General features: G+C 43.0%; 1 protein-coding gene across 3 annotated transcripts in view; it reads left to right on the forward strand.

Moving 5' to 3' along the window:
* The window catches only part of CREB5 (cAMP responsive element binding protein 5), a 613,433-nt gene that overhangs the window by 183,640 nt on the left and 413,278 nt on the right, over positions 1–16,515 (forward strand). For all 3 annotated transcript variants that reach the window (XM_073677914.1, XM_073677916.1, XM_073677917.1), the window contains exon 5: positions 15,896–16,065. In XM_073677914.1, coding sequence (XP_073534015.1) covers positions 15,896–16,065 — 170 coding nt within the window. The remainder of the gene's footprint in view (positions 1–15,895; positions 16,066–16,515) is intronic.

The raw sequence follows: 16,515 nt of genomic DNA on the forward strand, positions 1-16,515 counted from the left end.
GCACACAAAAAGCAGCAGGAGATGCAGACATCGTTCTTCAAGTTACAAAACAGTGACATGTCTCCAGCGCACATCTTCAGTGGCCCAGTTGGTGAAATATGCAGAACAGAGGTAGGGGCTTCCAATCTTCCTAGCTATAATGGCACTTTAGCTGAGTCTTTCAGTGATCACTATCTTTAGCCCACTTTTTTGGGGAACCATGTAAACAAAGTGCCTGTGGCTGCCCCTTTACTAACTGTGCCCCCAGCCATGCTGACTCGTCTCTTCTCGGACCTGCAACTTCCAGGATCTGGCTGACACTTTTCTGTTTCCCTTAGGGACTCTAACAAAGTTACTGATCATTTTTTTCCTTCCCCAACTTGCCTGCTAGGAGTTTTCAGCTGAAACAGATGTAGTTCCTCTTAGATGTTCCCTTTTCTCTCCTTCACTGCTGTCTCTGCTGACTTCCTCTGCACACACACACACACACCCCAGGTGATGATCACCTTGACCAGAGGGTGTCCTTACGTCTTCCTTCCTTGATCTTAACTAACTTTACTTCCTGTGTAATTAACCCAGAGATCCCCAATCCTACTTACCACTATGGGCCGGCCCTACAGTTAACCCTGTGATACCCAGCTAAACAGGAACTGGAGCCACATGAGGACAACAATAAAACACAGAACAGTGAAATACATTCTCATACATTTAAACGTCAGGAGCCATCAGAGGAGTGGAACGCCATCCACTCCACCCTCACACTATGTTCTCAAAAAAGTATTAAATAAGTTTTTAATGTTGCCAGTTTTCTGCACCATTCCTTCACCTATTAAGTATATTGTTATATACATTTTTATTGTGTTTTTGACACTGAAGTTTTTGTCTCCTTTTGGTATGTAATGTTAAAAATAAAGCTGCTTTGTTTTTGATACTTCCTGGTATTTGGCTATGACAAAACTTTATTGACACAGTCAAATGCGGAAACGCACAAAAATAAATGTGTTTTTTACCTGCAGTTTTTTTGTATCCAATGCAATTCTATGGAAAAATTTGCACATAAAATGCAACATACCTGCAAGAGAAATTGAAATGGAGTAGGTTGCATACAGGTTGCATACATACACTACAGGTCAGCCTATACTGCGTAAAAAGCACATGAGGCACGAGATCTGTATAAATCCCGTCAACTTTGCTGGAACTATAAGATGCTGCATTTTTAGCGCAGTGAAAATAACAAAAACTCATCGTGGGAATGTAACCTTACTGAAAATTAATTATTTGACAACAGATTTTTATTTTTAAATGAAACTTAATTTGAAAAATGCTGCTTTCTATTTTTTAGCCCCTGTTCTGTGGAGGCTCCAAATTGACATACAGGTGCATCTCACTAAATTAGAATATCATCAAAAAGTCTGAAATGCTGTCCTACTGAAATGTATGTTCAGTAAATGCACTCAATACTTGGTCGGCGCTCCTTTTGCATCAATTACTGCATCAATGCGGCGTGGCATGGAGGCGATCAGCCTGTGGCACTGCTGAGGTGTTATGGAAGCCCAGGTTGCTTTGATAGCAGCCTTCAGCTCGTCTGCATTGTTGGGTCTGATGTCTCTCATCTTCCTCTTGACAATACCGGATAGATCCTCTATGGGGTGAAGGTCAGGTGAGTTTGCTGGCCAATCAAGCACCGTGATAATGTTGTTTTTAAACCAGGTATTGGTACTTTTGGCAGTGTGGACAGGTGCCAAGTCCTGCTGAAGAATGAAATTTCCATTTCCAAGAAGCTTGTCGGCAGAGGGAAGCATGAAGTGCTCTAAAATTTCCTGGTAGACGGCTGCGCTGACTTTGGTCTTGATAAAGCACAGTGGACCTACACCAGCAGATGACATGGCTCCCCAAACCATCACTGATTGTGCAAAAATTCACACTAGACCTCAAGCAGCTTGGATTGTGGCCTCTCCACTCTTCCTCCAGACTCTGGGACCTTGATTTCCAAATGAAAATTGGAGCTCTGGGACCTTGTGGAGTGTGTCAATGACTACCTTCTGGACATCTGTCAAGTTAGCAGTCTTCCCCATGATTGTGGAGCCTACTGAAACAGACAAAGGGAACTTTTTAAACGCTAAGGAAGCATTTGCAGGTGTTTTTGTTAATTATTCCAATTTACTGAGATAATGACTTTTGTGTTTTCATTGGCTGTAAGCCATAATCATAAACATTAACAGAAATAAACATTTGAAATAGATCACTCTGTTTGTAATGACTATATATAATATATGAGTTTCACTTTTTGTATTGAAGAACTGAAATAAATTAACTTTTTGATGATATTCTAATTCATTGAGATACACCTGTATATGACAGCAATGGTCATAACAAATATACTGCACCCGGATCAGTGATAACTGGGAAGAGATTAATGATGTTTGATTGGATATATCAGGCCTCAAGTGAGCATTCAGTTCTTGAAGTTGATGTGTTGGAAGTAGCAAAAATGGTGTACATGACTTTAACATGGATCAAATCAGGGGCGTACATAGGATTCATGGGGCCCCATAGCAGAAGTTCAAATTGCCCCCCCACCCCAAAAAAATATAAATAATTGTCAGGGTCACAGAAGAGCAGATCACACAACCTTCCATCCTTTACATAGTAATTTTCCTCCTGCTGACGTCCTAGGCCCCTCTTTCATTGTCCCCTAAAGTGTGATACCAACAAAAGTGTCCCCCAAACGCAGTATGATACCCCCATGGTGAATTCCTCCACATGCGCAGTATAATGACCCTACTGTACCTCATCTCAACTCCCAGGGCAAAGTTTGCTGACCGCAACACAGTATGATCCCCCAATTGTGAGCCCTAGAGCTAGAGAGGATGGTAGGTAATAAGGGAGGGTGTTATACATAATAAAAGATGAAACTATATAACTAAGGACGGCGCTATTCATAATAAGTGAGTACACTATATACTAAGGCGTATGCTATACATAATAAGTGAGTACACTATGTACTAAGGGACTGTGCTATATATAATACGGCTACATTCCTGCATCTGTGTGCAGTGTCGGTGTGCTGCCCAGTTTTACAGATGCATTGAGCATGTCCTATTCTAATCCTCAAAATCGGATCAGAACAGGACATTCTCTGACCCTCACAGATCTCATTCTCAGATCCGTGATTTTCATGGATGTGTGAATGGATCTATAAAACTCTACAAGTCCGTGGACCATCCGATAAAAAGATCTGACATTTCACACAAATGTGAGAATGCAGCCTAAGGGATTTTACATGTAACATTATCACTCCAAGTCATACAGCACAGATACAGAATAATATTTACATCCAGGCACTTAACGCGCACATCTCATCTGATCAGAGTCGGTTTCTGCTGCTTCTTCTCCATCTGTTCAGACCTTCATGTCGACATCTACCAGTCACGATTCGTCTTGTCATGGTGATCTCCAGCCTAGATAATAACAAGGTCACATATATTGTATATATACATGTGTCTCCCCCGCACTGCGCCCCTGAATACAGATCTGTAACCCCCCATTAATATACTGTTCGCCACTTAGTAATCAAAATATAAAGTGATAAGCAGCACTGTGCCCCCCATTAACTATAATCTCCACCTGCCAATAATATAAATTATTCAGTCACTGTGACTCTCCCCAATTAACTGTAAGGCTATGTGCACACGGAAAATATACAAGCACCCCCATCATTGCTCTGTCCCAGCACCTCCATCATTGCTCTCTCCCAACACCCCCGTCATTGCTGTCCCAGCACCTCCCGTCATTGCTCTCTACCAGCACCCCCAACATTGCTCTGTTCCAGCACCCCTGTCATTGCTTTCCCATTACCCTCGTAATTGCTCTCTCCCAGCACCCCTGTCATTCCTCTCTCCCAGCACCCCCGTCATTGCTCTCTCCCTGCACCCCCGTCATTGCTCTCTCCCAGCACCCCGTCATTATTGTCTCCCAGCACCCCCATCATTGCTCTCTTCCAGCACCCCCGTCATTGCTCTCTCCCAGCACCCCCGTCATTGCTCTCTCCGAGCACCCCAATCATTGTTCTCTCCCAGCAACCCTGTCATTACTCTCCCAGCACCTCCATGATTGCTCTCTCCCAGCAACCCGTCATTGCTCTCCCCATCCCTGTCATTGGTCTACTAATCCCCATCATTGCTCTCCCCGCCCCATCAGCCCCATCACTGCTCTTCCCAGCCCCACCATTGCTCTCCCCAGCCCCATCAGCGCTCTCCCCAACCCCATCAGCCCCACCATTGCTCTCCCCAGCCCCACCAGCCCCACCATTGTTCTCCCCAGCCTCATCATTGCTCTCTCCAGCCCCATCAGCCCCATTATTGCTCTCCCCAGCGTTTCAGTAAAAGTAAAAAAAAACACTTACCTCTCTGCCCGTACCACCACAGGCCAAGCATCCTTGTTGTCTGCAGTTTCCTCCCTCACACAGGCCCGCGCTGCATGATGACGTCATCAAGCAGCGCGTGCCTGTGTGAGGGAGGAAGCGGCGGGCAGGAAGCAGAGGACGGATCTCTGCAGCTCCGCTGCCATTCTGTCCTGCCGCCATTGGTGGTACACCACTGGATCACATTATAATGGCTGCACGATTGGGTCAGAGAATATCCAAAACAGCATATCATATCTTGTGGTTACCAATTAGCAGTAGTTAGCATCTACCAAAGTAGTCCAAAAAAGGATGACTGGTGCACGAGCACTATTGAGGTTTGGAGAGTGAAGTCTGTTTGGTCTGAAAATGATGGCTACTAAAGAAAGATATCAGAACAGAGTACATCACAGCTCGCTGCATATGAAACTGTGCCGTCACACTTCAGAGTGCCCTTGTTTACCACCAAAATGCATCAGGACTGAGCAAGCAGCAATGCAAGAAGGAAGCTTGGTCTGATGACTTTCTTTTCATTGTGTGGGTGGCCAAGTGCATGTCTGTTACTTACCTTACAGGACGAGGATCGCTTGCTGTATATGAGGCTACGTATCACCATAGTGCTCATTATTAGGCCTCATTCTAATGTTTGCTTTTTTGACTCACACGTAAAAAAAATTACCAATTGTGATCGGTGTGTTGCATCAGATTTTCATCAGTGTTTTGGCAATGTGTCTGATTTTACTATTAATGATTTACTCGCATGCCAAAAAAAATTACAAAGCTTCTGTGATCCATTGCAATGTTAAAAGCATACAGCACATGGATGGCATCAGTCTTGCGTCCATTATTTTCATGGACCCATAGATTCGTACGAGTGATTTGGGTCTGTAGCTTAGTCCACAAGAAAACACAGACATGTGATATAGATTATAATGGGTACATGTACTGTCTGTGAAAGACATGACTGAACATGTGTGTAGAAAGCGGACATGTGAATAATAATAATCTTTTTATTTATGTAGCACCAACATATTCTGCAGCGCTTTACAATTCTGACAATTTACAGACATTATTGTCACTGTCCCCATTGGGGCTCAGAATCTACATTCCCTATCAGTATGTCTTTGGAGTGTGGGAGGAAACTGGAGAACATGGGGGAAACCTGCACAAACACAGGGAGAACATACAAACTCCTTGCAGATGTTGTCCTTGGTGGGATTTGAACCCAGGACCCCAGAGCTGCAAAGCAACAGCGCTAACCACTGAGCCACCATGCTGCCCAATGTGAATGAGGCTTTATGGCAAATGATTTAATTGTTATGGCTGATCAGTGTATATAGGTAAGTTGATGACTTTGGTTAACTAGAAAATGACATATACATTGGTCATCTTAGGCTGACAGAATTGAAAGGGGAAAACACTAAGAAATTCTACTGCAGTCAAAAAATTGATTGTCTGCAAGGTGATTACAGCGAGGAGCAAACAGGTCAATAATGTCAGTGAATGAAGACAACATAATCATCAGACTTCATCATCTCATTAGTTTGACATGTTGCTCTGTATAGAAATACTAAAAGTCACAGGGCACTATATTCATTTGTTTCAACAGGGACAATAAGTAACATATTTCTGCTATTGCAGTGTCATAAAATAAGCTTCTTTAATGATATGTTCACATGTGGGGTATAAGCTTTTCATTTTCTGTCTGGATTTGTGGTAAAAAAAAATATGCTATGGAAATTATTCTGCAATGCAGATTGTAAATCCACAGCCGAACTATTATTGCTGTGAATCAGATGTGTTACAAATTTTCCTCATTGACCTCAATGGCGAAAGTCAATATCTGCAACAGACCTCACTTGTTGCCGACATTGCTGAGTAATAAACTTTCTGCAAAGTTTTTTTCTTTCTATTTTGCATGCTACTGTTTTCCATAAAGAAATAAGAAGCAAGATTCACACTTAGGCCATGGCCCCACTATCAGTATTTGATCAGTATTTTTTCTCAGGAGTGGGAGCCAAAATCAGGTGAGGAACAATCGGAGAAAAAAATTGTTCAAAGTTTCAACCAAAAAACAATTTTTTTCTTACTTGTCATCCGTGTGCTGTCCATGTACAATCCGTTTTTTTACAGCAGCAGCTATTAATCATTTACAAGACCATTTAGACTTCCTATGTTACAGAATTGCAATGGCATCCATTTTTTTTCATGCACCCATAGACTTAAATAGGCGAGTCTCATCCTATTTATGGAAGAAACTAGTGCTTGCTGCGTTTTTTTCACATGCAGATTTAGTCAATGAAACAAGTCGCTCATCTGTACTGTCCCATTGAATAACATTGGTCCGAGTGCAATCCGATTTTTTCACTGACCGTATTCTGACCACAAATACGGTCGGTCGTGTGAACGAACACTATATGTGGTCAGGTGTATAGGTGTATGTCAGAACATATACAGTCAGCTTGTTATGCTCTTTGTTCTTTTAGCCCAACTCCAATCATTATTTTAAATGAAGGACCATACGCTGGGAAAAAGGGGAGTCATTAATACTTTTAATATAATTTTACTAACTAAAAAAAATACTAAATCAATTGAAACCAGAAATGTTGAATTCCCTGGAAGAGATCGTATAGTCTTGTTTTTCTGCTTCTTTTAAAAAAAAATGTAAATAAAAAATATAGAACTAATGCTAATGCTGGACATCCCCTTTAAATAAAATGGTTCCCAAAATTATAATATACAGTGGGGAAAATAAGCATTTGATACACTGATGTTGCAAGTTTTCCCACCTACAAAGAATGGAAAGGTCTGTAATTTTTATCGTAGGTACACTTCAACTGTGAGAGACAGAATCTTAAAATAAAATCGTGTATAAGCCCAATTTTTCAGCACATTTATATGCTGAAAAAGCCCCCCTCGGCTTATACTCGAGTATATACTTATGTTATAGTTAGTGATGAGCGAGCGTTCTCATTTAACTCTTTAAACGAGCACGCTCGGGTGCTCGCTGAGTATTTTGGCGTGCTCGGCATTTCTTTTACTGTCGCCGCGGCTGCAAGTGTCACGGCTGTTAGACAGCTGTGACACACATGCATGGATTTCCTGACAAACAGGCAATCCCTGCATGTGTCACAGGTGTATGACAGATGTGACACATGCAGGCGCGGCGACACTTTCATCGATTCCAAGCACACCGCAAATACTCAGCGAGCACTCGAGCGTGCTCGCTGAAGGGGTTAACAATTCATACTCACTCAACACTAATTATAGTATATTCCATCTGTGGAGGGTGGTGGGGGGTGTTGCGGCAGCAGAGGAGCGGTGCACAGGCAGTAGCCAGCTGCTGCAGCGCCCACGTGTGCCGCTGCTAAATCAAATGAATATTCACTCTTCTCCACGTCCATGGGAGTGGAGAGGAGTGAATATTCACTTTCTTTAATAGCGCGCGCAGTATCAGTCGCAGCTGCCGGATTCCTGCTGCGGCTCAGCGTTCCTCTGTGCCTACTATTAGAGAGTATGAATATTCACTCCTCCCCACTCCCATGGGTGTCCCAGCGTGGAGAGGAGTGAATATCCCCGCAACTCACCTCAGTGCCTGAGGGTGCATGACAGTGACGTCATGCGCTGCTCAGATGCTGAGATCAGCTGAGATCAGCTGCTGGCAGAACACGACACAGCCCTGGAGCAAAGGGAAGGAAGGTGAGTAGAAGTGTTTATTTTTTTCATGTGTGCAGTGATGGGGGCCATGTATACCAGGATAGGGGGAACATGCATACCAGGATTGGTGATGAGGGGGCCATGCATACCAGGATTGGTGATGAGGGGGCCATGCATACCAGGATTGGTGATGAGGCAGCCATGCATACCAGGATTGGTGATGAGGGGGCCATGCATACCAGGAGTGGTGATGAGGGGGCCATGCATAGCAGGAGTGGTGATGAGGGGGCCATGCATACCAGGATTGGTGATGAGGCAGCCATGCATACCAGTATTGATGATGAGGGGGCCATGCATACCAGGAGTGGTGATGAGGGGGCCATGCATACCAGGATTGGTGATGAGGGGGCCATGCATACCAGGATTGGTGATGAGGCAGCCATGCATACCAGGATTGGTGATGAGGGGGCCATGCATACCAGGAGTGGTGATGAGGGGGCCATGCATAGCAGGATTGGTGATGAGGGGGACTTGCATACCAGGATTGGGGATGAGGGGGCCATGCATACCAGGATTTGGGATGAGGGGGCCATGCATACCAGGATTGGTGATGAGGGGGCAATGCTTACCAGGATGGGGAAATTTACCAGTAGCTGCTGCATTTCCCACCCTAGAATTATACTCGAGTCAATAAGTTTTCCCAGTTTTGAGTGGTAAAATTAGGTGCCTCGACTTATATTCGTGTCGGCTTATACTCGAGTATATACGATAATTAAATTGCTTTTTATTGCATGAAACACGTATATGATCACCTACCAACCAAAATTCTGGCTCTCACAGACCTGTTAGTTTTTCTTTAAGAAGCCCTCCAACTGTGCACTCATTACCTATATTAATTCCCCCGGTTTGAACTCATTACCTGTATAAAGACACCTGTCCACACACTCAATCAATCACACTCCAACCTCTCCATCATGGCCAAGACCAAAGAGCTGTCTAAGGACACCAGGGACAAAATTATAGACATGCACAAGGCTGGGATGGGCTACAGTACATAAGGCAAGCAGCTTTGTGAAAAGTCAACAACTGTTGGCACAATAATTAAAAATGGAAGAAACACAAGATGACTGTCGATCTTCCTTGGTCTGGGGCTCCATGCAAGATCTCGCCTCGTGGGGTAAGGATGATTTTGAGAAAAGTCATGAATCAGCCTAGAACTACATGGGAGGACCTGGTCAATGACCTGAAGAGTACTGGGACCACGGTCTCAAACATTGCCGTTAGTAATACACTACGTCGTCATGGATTAAAATCCCGTAGGGCACGCAAGATGCTCCTGCTCACGCCAGCACATGTCTAGGCCAATTTGAAGTTTGCCAATGACCATCTGGATGATCCAGAGGAGGCATGGGAGAAGGTCATGTGGTCAGTTGAGACCAAAATAGAACATTTTGGTATCAGCTCCACTCTCCGTGTTTTGAGGAAGCAGAAGGATGAGTACAAGCCCAAGAACACCATCCCAACCATGAAGCATGGTGGGGGAAACATCAAACTATGGGGATGCTTTTCTGCAAAGGGGACAGGACGACTGCACCATATTGAAGAGAGGATGGATGGTGTCATGTATTACGAGATTTTGGCCAACAACCTCCTTCCCTCAGTAAGAGAATTACAGATGGGTCATGGCTGGGTCTTCCAGCATGACAATGACCGGAAACACACAGCCAGAGCAACTAAGCAGTGGTTCCGTAAGAAGCAGTTCAAGGTCCTGGAGTGGCCTAGCCAGTCTCCAGACCTGACCCACATAGAAAATCTTTGGAGGGAGATGAAACTCAATGTTACCCAGCGACAGCCCCAAAACCTGAAAGATCTGGAGAAGATCTGTATGGAGGAGTGGGCCAAAATCTTTGCTGCAGTGTGTGAAAACTTGGTCAAGAGCTACAGGAAACAATTGACCTCTGTAATTGCAAACAAAGGTTCTCTACCAAATATTAAGTTGTTTATCTGTTGTATCGTATCAAATACTTATTTCATGCAATAAAATGCAAATTAATTATGTAAAAATCATAAAATGTGATTTTCTGGATTTTTTTTAGATTCTGTTGAAGTGTTGAAGTGTACCTACGATAAAAATTACAGACCTCTCCATTCTTTGTAGGTGGCAAAACTTGCAAAATCTGCATTGTATCAAATGCTTATTTTCCCAACTGTATACTATTATATGGTCTATTAAAGGATATAATATCATGAGAATCATGTCCTTCAAGGTGCCGACAATACAGACATTTGGGGGTATTGCTAGGATATCCCACCAATAACTGATCTGTGGAGGTCTGTCTACAGTTACTGCCATGGATCACTTGCAACTTTAGGAAAGTGACATGTCACTTTTGTTTGCTCTACTTAGTTTTTTTTCCTTATGGCTACACGACTGGCATGATCATGTCAATCATTCAGATCAGTAGGGGCATAACTATAATAGGTGGGGGGTTGCAGTCACACCTGAGTTTAAGGGGCCCAAAGAGTCCCTTTGGCACGTATTAGGAGACCAATACTATTAAAGACCCACGATAGTTAGGGACTCAGCTGGAGATTTTGCATTGGGGCCCAAAAGATTCAAGTTATACCACTGGTGTCCGATCAGGCACTTGTGACATATGCTAATAAAAAATTGGCGCACTGGAGGCTAAATGGCACACAATCACTTCTGATCAGACCATACCCTGTAATCAGATGTTGGTAGTATTTCTATATATAGGGAAAATATATATTCTTGTACTGTGTTAGCCAGTAGATAGAAAAATATTTAGATTTGAGAGTCCTCAGTGGTTGATACCTTTTAATGGCTAACTGAAAAGATGGTAACAAATTGCAAGCTTTCGAGACTACTCAGGTCTCTTCATCAGGCATAGTATAACACAAAATCTGAAGAGTCACATATTTATACACAATAAGATACACAAGAGAAAAAAAATGCAATAGGTAAGACAGGTGATGATAAGCAGAGTTATTATGGAAGAAATAAACAGTTCTGGCTATAAATATTTTGGCAGTTAATAGATAAGGAGTGTGAAGCTTTTATTGTCCTGTGTCCAGTGTTGTGATGACCTCACAGGTCTGAGAGTCTGAGGAGCACATTCCTTAGTTGATGTAGAATGACATAAATCCATGCAACACATTCATTCCTGCTCTGAAAGTGTTAAAGGTCATCATTATTATTATTATTATTATTTATTATTATAGCGCCATTTATTCCATGGAGCTTTACATGTGATAGGGATATACATAACAAAAGCATTTACATAATCTTAACAAGACGAGTCAGCGACTGGTACAGGAGGAGCGAGGACCCTGCCCGCGAGGGCTCACATTCTAGAAGGGATGGGTGAGGATACAGTAGGTGAGGGTAGAGCTGGTCGTGCAGTGGTGTTTACTGCAGGTTGTAGGCTTGTCGGAAGAGGTAGGTCTTCAGGTTCCTTTTGAAAGTTTCCACGGTCGGCGAGAGTCTGATATGTTGGGGTAGAGAGTTCCAGAGTAGGGGGGAAGCACGGGAGAAATCTTGTATACGATTGTGGGAGGAGGAGATAAGAGGGGAGTAGAGAAGGAGATCTTGTGAGGATCGGAAGTTGCGTGCAGGTAAGTATCGGGAGACTAGGTCACAGATGTATGGGGGAGACAGGTTGTGGATGGCTTTGTATGCCATGGTTAAGGTTTTGAACTGAATTCTCTGGGCAATCGGGAGCCAGTGAAGGGATTGACAGAGAGGAGAGGCCGGGGAATAGCGGGGGGACAGGTGGATTAGTCGAACAGCTGAGTTTAGGATAGATTGGAGAGGCGCAAGAGTGTTGGAAGGGAGGCCACGGAGCAGGAGGTTGCAGTAGTCGAGGCGGGATATGATGAGGGCATGCACTAGTGTTTTTGCAGAGTCTTTGCTGAGGAATGCACGGATCCGGGAGATGTTTTTGAGTTGGAGTCGGCAGGAGGTGGAAAGGGCTTGGATATGTGGCTTGAAGGAGAGATTAGAGTCCAGGGTTACTCCAAGGCAGCGAGCTTGTGGGACTGGGGAGAGTGAACAGCCATTGACGTTGATGGATAGGTCGGATGGGGGATGTGAATGAGAGGGTGGAAAGATGATGAACTCTGGTTTATCCATGTTGAGTTTTAGAAATCTGTCGGAGAAGAAGGATGAGATGGCGGACAGACATTGTGGGATTCTGGTTAGTAGGGAGGAGATATCGGGTCCAGAGAGGTACATCTGTGTGTCGTCAGCATAGAGGTGATACTGAAAACCGTGAGACTCTATGAGCTGTCCCAGGCCAAAGGTGTAGATGGAGAAGAGCAGAGGTCCTAGAACTGAACCTTGGGGGACACCGACAGATAGGGGGCGAGATGAGGAGGTGGTGCGTGAGTGGGAGACGCTGAATGTCCTGTCTGTTAAGTATGAGGAGATCCAAGATAGAGCCAAGTCCATGATGCCAAGAGATGAGAGAATCTGGAGTAAGAGGGAATGGTCCACTGTGTCAAAGGCAGATGACAGGTCCAGAAGGAGGAGGATGGAGTAGTGTTGCTTGGATTTGGCATTTAGTAGGTCGTTGGTGACTTTGGTCAGGGCAGTTTCAGTCGAGTGATGCGGTCGGAAGCCAGATTGCAGGCGGTCGAAGAGGGAGCAGGAGGAGAGGTGGGAGGACAGTTCAAGGTGGACATGTTGTTCTAGAAGTTTTGAGGCAAAGGGGAGGAGTGATATGGGGCGGTAGCTAGTCAGAGAGGAAGGGTCAAGGGAGGGCTTTTTGAGGATGGGTGTGATTGCGGCTTGTTTGAAATATGAGGGGAAGACTCCGGTTGTTAGTGACAGATTGAAGAGGTGGGTTAGGGTTGGGATGAAGACTGTGGTAAGGTTAGTGATGAGGTGGGATGGCATTGGGTCAAGTTCGCAGGTGGTGAGGTGTGATTTGGAGAGTAAAGAGGAGACTTGACCTTCTGTAATGGTGGAGAAATGGGGTTTGGAGGAGGAGGGTTGAGTAGATATGAGGAGGGGTTGTGTGGACTTTAGGCAAAAGTTTTGTCTGATGGTGTCATCAGTTTATATTCTGAGATTCTTCTTTCTCTCTGAGATTTGAAGTTACCTTTTAATACTAGTAATTTCATATCTTTTATGCTGTGATCAGGGGAACAAAAATGCTTGGCTACAGGTAGATCTGTTCTTTTTTCTTTTATTGTGTGGTGATGATGATTCATCCTTGTTCTAAGTTTTTGCCCTGTCTCCCCTACATAAAGACCCCTAGCTGGACATTTGGTACATATAATTAAGTACACTACATTAGATGTGATACAGCTGAACGTACCTGGGATCTTATAGTCTTGATGTGAATTGGGGATCTTTATCTTGTCTGTGGTCGTTATACATGGACAGGTTTTACATTTTTTCTGGTTGCAAGGAAAGGTACCTGTAGCTGGTGGAGATGACAGGGAGCTTCTGACAATGATGCTTCTTAGATTTGGGGGCTGCCTGAAACACAGAAGTGGGGGGTCTGGAAATATGGATTGTAATCGGGCATCTTTTTGTAGTAAGGGTTGTAGTTTCCGTGCAGCTCTTCTTAGCGCCTCCAGATTTGGATTGTAGGTGACTACTAGAGGCACCCGGTTGTTTTCTTGTTTGGTTTTGTAATGTAGGAGATGATTCCTTGATATTCTGGTGGCTCTTGTAATCTGGTTCTCAATTGTTCTTGGATGGTAGCCCTGTTTCAAAAAGGTCTTTCTGAGGCCATCAAAGTGTTTGTCTCTATCCATCTGGTTGGAACATATCCGATTGTATCTGATGGCTTGGCTGTAAACAATAGAGTTTTTTTATGTGCTTTGGATGGAAACTGTCCCATTTGAGGTATGTAGGACGATCGGTTGGTTTCCGGTACAAGGATGTCTCTATTTCATTGTTCTGTAGCTTGATGATGGTGTCCAAAAAGTGAATTTCAGTACAGGAGTAGTTGAGTGTTAGGTTGATGGTGGGATGAAATCGATTAAAGTGTTCATGGAACGTCTTCAGCTGTTGCTCAGACCCCGTCCAGATGATTAAAATATCGTCAATGAAACGATAGTAGGCCAGAGGCCTGATGGGAAATGAGGACAAAAAGTCACTTTCAGGTAGTATTTCTAGAGACATGCCATCTATTTCTATTGTCTATCTTTTGGGTTCATGGTATATCAGTAGAGACTTACTAGAGAGCACCTATAGAAAAAAGATTGGGTAATACCCATGAACTGTTCTAAGTAATGAGGTGTGTGGAGCTATCACGACCGCACTTTACCGTAAGCCGGCTATTTTTGGTACAGGTAGTATGTACAAGCTGCTCTATATAAAGTACTGTGTACGGAAATTTTTTCCTGAGCCTATTAATGCGGCACTTATAATTTTGAGACCTGCCATTTCTCATATTGTCACTTTGAACTTTTCTTCCAAATACTCTTGTTTGAATCCAGCTCTGCTGAAGCCGTAAGACATCCACACTGAAAGGTGTATTTATTTTACTTTGTGCGACTGGTTTTATGCTGTTCAGTTATAGCTTTGAGTCTTACTCCTTCAGAGGTGTTAAATACATCTTAAATCGTAAAACAAATGTTTGAAAATGCGGGGCTGGATATACAGCAGGCCGTCTTTTAAAAGTCCCTTTATATTTATCAAAAATCCAGAATAAATTTACGCCTCCTCATTCTCCATGCTCCTAAATTTCTGGTAAAGATTAATAGTGCACACGTAGCATGTAGTATTTTGATAGATATTTCATGCTAGCATGGAATATTATTTTTTGTGTTCTTGGTGTCAGGTCATTAAATAGAAAAAATAGTAATACCTGAGAGGGACCAAAATATCCTTTACACTTATTAAAAAGATATTACTACCTAATGCATTCATGGCATTTCCATAGTTTATGCCATAAATAACTGATAAGATATTCCATATGCCAAGATGGAAATACTCTTGGTTTTGCATTAGACTTTCAGGTATTTTGCCAAGAAAATTGTATTCTTTTGCACTATTCTTACCATCAGAAATGCGTATCCCACATGGACCCCATTAAAGGCAGTGCGATACATCATAATTTGCTGGTTTCAGTGTAAAAATAGATTTCTCTTTGTTGTTGGCTGTGGTAAACAGAAGCTAAGATGCTAATGTGAAAAAAAAAACAAAATGTAAAAAAAATAATAATTTTCTCTTAATTTGACTCAATCCTTTGTTCTAGTAATATTTTGGGGACTACATGGGCGGGTCATGATTTTCCCTGTCCTCTCTAATAATTAACGTGATATTCCTGTTTAATGTATCCAGTATATTACCTCCATGACTCCACCTATATAACATATCACGCTCCTTTCTCCACTTATAGAACATTTCCTCCCTGACTTTACCTTTAGTGAATCACCTTGACTCCACATATAGAGCTTTTTGTGTTCGACTCTATGTACAATCTCCCTGGCCCCCGGTATAGTGCATAACCATCCTCGTTCTATGTATGATATATTACCTCACTGACATATAGGCATCATCTGCCTGACTCCAAATAGAGCACAAACCAAATTCAGTGTAAGTCTCCTTCTATAAAAGTGGTACTTCCCAGTGGAGTAGGAAGGGAATATTAATTGTCCCCAAATTTGGTAAATTAGTTCCAGTTGATCAGAAAGTTTTGTTTCTCCTTCTTGTAAATCCAACAGCTAAGTCTCAGAAAAGTCAAACTTGATGGACATGTGTCTATTTTCAAATCAAGTAACTATGTAACAATGACCTAAGTGGATTGATGAAGATTTTGATCTGGTGAAATGAACAAAATAGTAATGTTCGGCAATTTCCTACTCTTCTTCTTGCAGAACCTCACACTACATAACTCGGTTGGAGGCATGGGTGGACCTGCATCACACCAGCTATCAAATTCAAGACTGCCAAACCATGATACAAGCGTTGTAATACAGCAGGCAATGCCATCTCCCCAGTCCAGCTCAGTCATCACACAAGCACCTTCTACAAATCGTCAGATTGGGTAGGGTGACGATTCTTATCTTCTTTGTTAAAGGTTTTACAGTTCCCTTTATGGTTTGTTAGAATATCAATTGAATGTATCTATAAAAACACAAAATTTGAGCTTGGTTTAAGTTTGTATACATGCAGCACATAAATGCATGTTTCACAATGGCCATGAATCAGAAAAACCTACAAGAAGCAAAATGAACACAAACCCTGCTGTAAACAAATAAAAAGCAAGTGCATTTAAATAAAATAGGGTTCTTAGTAACACTGTTTGTGGTCAAAAATAGTATAAAAGCTATCCCACCACGACAAGGTGAACCCGTTCGGGATAGTCCTACTCTGTCTAATATTAAAAACCTTACCATGCGTCAAAGTTGACCTCTGTGTGACTAAGGGCAGACAAAAGACCGGGTCCCGACTGTGGACACCAGCCAAGGGAAGCTTTTTGTTCATTTTGCTTCTT

Source organism: Phyllobates terribilis, unplaced genomic scaffold (assembly GCF_046119375.1).
Source record: "Phyllobates terribilis strain yellow unplaced genomic scaffold, ASM4611937v1 Scaffold_4__5_contigs__length_816908805, whole genome shotgun sequence".
NCBI lineage: Eukaryota > Metazoa > Chordata > Amphibia > Anura > Dendrobatidae > Phyllobates > Phyllobates terribilis.